At 33.3% G+C, this 6,989-nt stretch overlaps 1 protein-coding gene across 1 annotated transcript; it reads right to left on the bottom strand.

The window, feature by feature from the left end:
• Nucleotides 1-1,366: 1,366 nt before the first annotated feature.
• LOC113709719 (MADS-box protein SOC1-like) lies at nucleotides 1,367-6,624 on the bottom strand. The gene is made up of 8 exons (XM_027232565.2): nucleotides 6,486-6,624; nucleotides 6,083-6,316; nucleotides 3,406-3,487; nucleotides 2,624-2,685; nucleotides 2,401-2,500; nucleotides 2,267-2,308; nucleotides 2,085-2,126; nucleotides 1,367-1,678 (listed from the first exon to the last, which is right to left on the bottom strand). Exons 2-8 carry the CDS (start codon nucleotides 6,262-6,264, stop codon nucleotides 1,550-1,552), a joined length of 639 nt encoding a protein of 212 aa, XP_027088366.1. The 5' UTR covers nucleotides 6,265-6,316; nucleotides 6,486-6,624; the 3' UTR covers nucleotides 1,367-1,549.
• Between the last annotated feature and the right edge of the window lie 365 nt (nucleotides 6,625-6,989).

Below are 6,989 nucleotides of genomic sequence, written 5' to 3'. Positions count from 1 at the left end.
ACCCAATAAGGCAACAACCTTGGTGCAGCAACCCATTTTCTTGTGAATGAATTTTTAGTATCTAAAGAAGATGAATTTACCAATGTAATAGTTCAAAAATCACACCAAACAAAACTTACTATATATGGATAAGCAAAATAATTTAAATTTGTTAAAAGAGATCAAAGTAGTTAGAAGAGGGATAAATCCAAAGCAAAATTAATTGGAAGAGATTTAAATATCGAAATGTGTAAAATCCAAATATTCATTGACTCATTAATTCTCTTCGTTTAAACACGCTACCTAGGATATAAATTTGTAAGCAACCCAATTACAAAAAAATTGTTCAAGGCGGGTCGGATACAAAATAGATAGAATCCAAGTGTCTAAAATCACCCATTAGCTCTTCATATGGTTTGTGCCATAGAGGAAAATTCAAAATCAACCTGACCTTTTGTCTCAACATTATGGTTTTACTCTGTATTTCTTAGCCCAACAACGGGCAGAATCAGACAATGAAAAGCCAGGGGGCAAGCAACAGCCTGAATGTAATAATGTAGCCTAATGATGAGAATGTAATATCTGGGCTTCTCAATTTCACAATTCTGGGCTGTTCACGAAAATCCATAAAGTTTGCTGTTTTTGGTGGGTTGGCTTTGCCTGATTTGTAACGTAGAATTATGAGAGATTATTGCTTGTTATTTTTTTGACAATCGCATATACGCACTTAAAATCCAAGTTAATTAAGACATGTTAGATGTAATTTGTCCTATTTAATTGATTGATTCCCACAAGTAATGGTGCCAGTGGATTCATATAGCTAGAAAATTAATTATGTACTTTTATGTTGGCGTTATAGACTATTTGAAAACAAAACAAAAATTTTTTTTATGGTATTATTTAGTGTATCAATATTTGTTTAATGTGAAATAAAAAGATGGTCAGAAAACAGAACTACAAATAATGAAAAAGATTCTTCATATAATGCATATATAACCGAATGAATTCGCATTATTTTTTTTTTAGCAAAATACAACTTCCGGGACATAATTGCACCCTTATTTATTTATTTTACTATATAAAATATTGTGTCCCATATTCTATGACTATGATCAAGAAAAGAGCACAAATTTTAACGCTACTATATATATTTTGATGATTTTAATGGTTAATTCAGTAAAATAAGCTTGATGGCACAAAAACCCAATAGGCTTTAATAATCGAAAAGCACATAGCCAATCACTCAACTTTGTTGTCTTGTATCCGACAATAGATAGATACTGTAGTACTTCTCTTCTTCCAAGCATTATTTATTTCCCTAAAATTGCCTGAGAATAGGAATGACTGCTATATACAAATATTAACATAATAATATACACATCATCAATTGCAATACAAGTAGCTTTAATTATTCAATATTTCATCCATCAATATAGAAACTGCTTTAAATAACATGCCTTTTAGAAGAAGAAAAATAAAAGATAAACTGTACAAGAAGTAAAGAAAAACAAATCGTGCGAAAATCACCTCGATCGACTGGTAAATTGTTCATTTTTTTCTTTCTTTCTTTCTAGGGATAGTTTGAACTTTCAGGAAGTCCAATAAACAGTCGTGTTTCTATCTCCTTTACTTGTCTCAGTGATAAGGGCTGTCTACTAATCGATGGTCCCAATCGTTGCTGGTCATACTGCAAATTTATCTTTTCAAAGAAATATATAAGTGAGTCAGTCAATAAAAAAGACCTACACAAACTAAAACATTAATATATAATAGTAATACCTGTTAAATAAATCGTCAACATTTGATGCATTTATGACTTTATCGTTACCATTAAAATTTGTACAATTTTATGTGAATTTGAGATGGAGGCTCGTGGATTTAGATCTTACGGCCTAATACTCTTTTTTCGTCCCTAACTTTTCCCCTTATGTAGGAGTTCTTTTAAAAGAATTTGGTTATTTGGTCGAAAAAATCAGAATGAATTTAATAACTTCCATTATCCCATACCTATCCAACATCGAAAAGTAGAAACGGATTTTTCATTTCAGGTCATTCTAGGGTATATATATATAAAAATTAATGAGTAAGTAACAAGAGTAAGCTACCTTTTCTCGCAATTCCGCATTTTCCTTCCTGAGGATTTTCTCCTGAATTTTGAGGAGACATGCAAAGAATATTAATTAACCATGCCAGGCCAATTAACATGTAATGCATAAACTTTGTTCTTCTTGACCAAAATGGCAATCAAAGAATAAGCAACTCCTGAATCCTCAAAAGCGTATTTTACCTCTTCTTTCAAGTGATCAATTTGCTCCCAAAACAATAGGCTCTGCAGGAGAATTGAATATTCTATTTTAACTAACCACCAAATTTTACACTCTGATCACATCATTTTAGAGATTCTTGTTGCAAAATACGTACCTTTCTTGACCTAATGATGTTTAAACTTCTCTCCAATTGACCTTCTATCTGTTGCAGCTCATCAAAAGAGGAGGTATCCAAGCCATCTCCCAACAACTTTCTGCAACATACAAAAATTATGTTGCTTTTAATCACCAAAAACTGCAAGAAATTCATGTTGTTATCCGGGTAGGATGAATTGTGCTTAAAACTTGAACAAATGTGTCAACGTTAGGACAACAACCGTTTAGTTTCTTCAAGAATCTCAAGTTTTTTTCTCAGAATTGCAACCTCTTCTTCAAAATTCTGCACAAATGAAAATAAGCTCAGCACGAATCAAAAGATGTAGCAGAATAAATTTGTAGAGAAGATTCATTAAGTCAAAGAATCAGTTGCCACTGATCATGATCTTGAATGAGATTCCCAGAATCAGGAAATTAATGAAGTGAATGTAAGACGTTACTGCTGTTCAATCATAGTTCAAAAGGATCTCGACTGCCATTCCGAGAAATCAAGAAAGTGAATGCCAAGAAAATGCTTATTTTGGACTTCGAATGCAATTCATAGGCTCACGCAGCTAATATTTGCTACCAGCACACAGTTGAACACTTAATTCCCGCTATTCAAAGAAAATTCAAAAGGTAATTTCACATGTGAAAATGGTGCAGAAAACTCAACTAGATACCATTCATCCTAAAAACAAAACAAGATAAACGTCACAGATGGTAAACGGATATAGCACAACCGCACAAGAAATAAACCCTTTAGTGAAGAGCAGATGCAAAAAGCACATATATCCAGTCAAGGCAAAGGACAAGATAAAAAAAAAAAAAAGGAAGAATTTTCTAAACACAAAACCTCCTCCATGAACATATTTAAATATACTCACTTAACCACAGAAGCAAAAAAGATACAGTTGCTACTGCTTGCATGATCATTCTTTATGAAACAATGGCAAGGGAAAACAGTTACAGCCATATCCACTTGCAACTGCAGCAGCAAATCATATATGGAAAAGATTCTGACCTGTGAATGTTGTAGAGCCATTTTTTCGCTCGGACATAGATTCCTGATATTCTTCTGGTAGCGCTCTATTGTACTTGTGGCACTAAAAGCATTCGAGGGAACCACCATGAGATCAAAGGTACAAGTTGCAGTAATAAATTGTTTAAGAAGAAATTTATGCAATAACAAGCAGGCAATCGATAGTTTGATTCAGTTTCCATTTGGCAAGACCCAAATCCTATGAAATTCAGGATCCAAATCTGTATGTGCATATACTTAACGCAGGGGAAATGCTATGGTGCCTAACAAGAAATGAATATTAAGTTTTGTTAAAAAGATAGCAAGTTTTGTTGTGAATGACAACATGAACACACTTATCACCCAAAAAAAAAAAAAAACCTAATTTCATCATAACTAGGAAAAAATTTACTGTACCTAACAAAACTAAACACTAGCATAACAAAATAAGCCACTCAATCTCGAGAGAGAAAAAGAGAGAGCAGATAGGTTTAATTACTGGCAAATACGTCAAAATAGACCAGGTGACTAATAAATGTAACGAGTGCCTCTATTATGTTTGCAATTCATTAAAGTTATACTTGGCATCACAGGTTAATTTAGGAGATTTAGGAAAGCAAAGCTTCAAAATGTGAGTATTACTAATCCTACTTAGACATTCTCCATGACTCCAATAACAAGAGTGCATTCTCTCAATCTTGAATGTTCAGGGGGAGTTTCATCACTCCACCCCGTGCTTCAAGTGTGCCAACATTAATCTTACACTAAGGATGGCCAAATTTTACCTTGCTAAAAAGCTAAAACTTTCATAATGTGCACATGTGATGTGACCTTTACTACACAACAAGAAGATCGAAGAAGCCAAATATTTCCATAAATATCTAAATTATTTGATTATCTTCCACGTTGAGAGAACCCTTGTTCTCACCATTAATGCTGCACAGTATCCTTATTGCTATGTATCTCTCAGGTGAAGCAGGATTACTTCATATTTCATGACAAAAAGCGCCCTCGCATATATATATCGTATTATGTATGAATTTTTTTTTTTTGGTAGTTCCAATTTATAAACCAATAATGCTAAAATGAGTTGCTTGTTAGGATGTAACTGCACTAAGTTAAAATTGAGAAATGATGAATATCACTGGCTATACATTACATAAAAGTTACAGCGTCATTATATAGAAGTGGTGATCGCCATTGGTGATGCAGTTTAGGATTCATGGATAATTGAAATTAAAGGTCCACTACCATATTTGTAACACTATTTGTTAATGAATATATTTCAACTTTGAGTAGTTAAACATGCAACAATTAGTTGTATCTAGTAATAAACATGTAGTCAGACAAATGAATCGTACAAAGGTGAAACTTGAATAAGAACCAGTAACTCTTAGATTCCACAATTTGGTACTAATCCTGAAAGCAGTATAAGTAGGTTAAGAGGATTTATTTTGTTGTTGGCTTCTTTGAGACCAAAGTACACCGTTCGCATTGCTTCAACAAAGAAGCTAAACATTTGAAATTTTTGGGGAATAATCACCTATTTGTTCTACTCTTATAGCAACTAAGATGGAAACTTAAAATTGCTCGAGATTTGGCATCCTTTGATAGTTGTATAAAAGAGGAAACTCATGCATTTGAATAGTGTTAAGCTAATATTTCAGGGTTTAATAATACATCACCACGGTTGGCTATATTCACTAGATTCCTGCTAAGCAACATATATAACTATACTCACTAGATTCTTCTTTCCTATACACTGATTAATATGCCAGTATTTGCAGGCAAATTATGTGTTTGTATTTGATTGTAAACATTAGAAGACGAACTCTTAATTAACTAAAAGAAAAGAGATAATGCTAATTTTTAGGAGATGAGAAGGACCACTTCCTCGTAGTACTAATGCATATAGGCCGGAGTGGTTGGCCATCTTCAATAACAAGTACAAAAGCACAACACCAACTTACTGGTCTCATTATAGACATGCTACCATTTCCACTTGCATTCCAGATATAATAAACCTTTTATTTTGGTTGTAGAAAAACAAGTAAATATGACGATACAACCCCTTATAGTCTATTTACATAATGCATTTTAAGAATTACCACGAAAAGTTACTGCTTGTAGGGATGAAATTCTGTGTCTCATAACACTTGCTCTGGGAAACTTGCTCTGATTCTATATAACACCAGGAAAGAACTCATGCTACTGATTTTTATTTTCTTTCAGTTGACAGCTTGACATACATATTATGAAAATAAAGCTGCAGAATTACCACCATTGATGACCTTGGTTTCTCCCGTACTTCCTCAAATTCTGTGTATCTTGTCTAACTAATTTTTGCGTGCTTCTAAGGATCTAGTATTTCTGCCTCCGGACCAAATAATAACTAAATCCGTTGTAAAACACCTTCAGTCAAACTCATTAAAAACTGCACTTATTGGTGATTTAATAGGAACGGACATAAATCAAGATAAGGGATCCCTGATCCCTTAGCTCTGATAAAAGCTTGAGAACATACTTGGAATGATTAATGGTCAATCCGTTGTAAAAGTGGACACAATATTTGATGAAGATGATATCATTTTGATGAAAGGGAAGAAAATTAATAACAAATAAGAGAAGTAGACAGAGATTGTGAGCAGATCCTGTGCAAATGTTAAAATGGTTGATGTACCTGGAACTTGAGAACTCATAAAGCTTCCCGCTGGGGGAGAAAATGATCAGTGCAACTTCTGCATCACAAAGAACTGATAGTTCAAAGGCCTTCTTGAGAAGTCCCCTTCTCCTCTTTGAGAATGTCACTTGTCTACTTGCTGCATTTTCTATCCTCTTAATCTGAGTTTTCCCCCTCACCATTCTTACAATTTTAGATAAGAGACGAGGTCCAAAATTAAATCCACCGACAACCCTGAAAGAGAAATCAATAATGATTCCATAAAGGTCAAAGTGCAAAAAAAGAAATTAATCAAGAATTAAAAATCTAATATAACCCCATGAACAAAAAAGGTTTCCAAAAACAGAAAGATCCAGGAGGGAATGAAATTGATTGACCCCAAAAATGGAAAAACAGAAAAAACCTTTTCTGGGAAGTCTCAGATCTGCAAGATGGTAGGTGAAAAAAGCTGGAAAATAATGGGTAGCAAAGACACTAGTAGAAACCCTAAAGAGAGATTTTTCAGGCAAGATGTACAGGCAAGATGTACAGAGAAATGATATTCCTCAAAGTGTTTGTAGTCTTTATAGTAACTTTGGAGAGAAATGATCGGCTCCGTTTGGACAATATAATTTAAAAATTTATAAATATTATTCTCCTTATATCATAAATATAACTTTTAATTATTTTTTCATCTTATATATACCGTATTATAATATTATTCTAAATAATTTTTTGCCGAATAATTACATTACAACTTGTTGGAACAGATGCATAACATATACCCTAAAGAGATATTCCTCAATGTATCTGTAGTCCTTTTTTCCCCTTAAGTCTCAATTTCAACCATAGAATATATGCAAAACGTAAGTGATTAAGGAAAAACCAGCAAGGTCCCAAAACGTTATCCCCATTTTCTTCTTTTGGT

Source organism: Coffea arabica, chromosome 9e (assembly GCF_036785885.1).
Source record: "Coffea arabica cultivar ET-39 chromosome 9e, Coffea Arabica ET-39 HiFi, whole genome shotgun sequence".
Taxonomy (NCBI): domain Eukaryota; kingdom Viridiplantae; phylum Streptophyta; class Magnoliopsida; order Gentianales; family Rubiaceae; genus Coffea; species Coffea arabica.
Note: the sequence above shows the minus strand (reverse complement) of the source record. Positions and strands in the feature narration are given on the sequence as shown.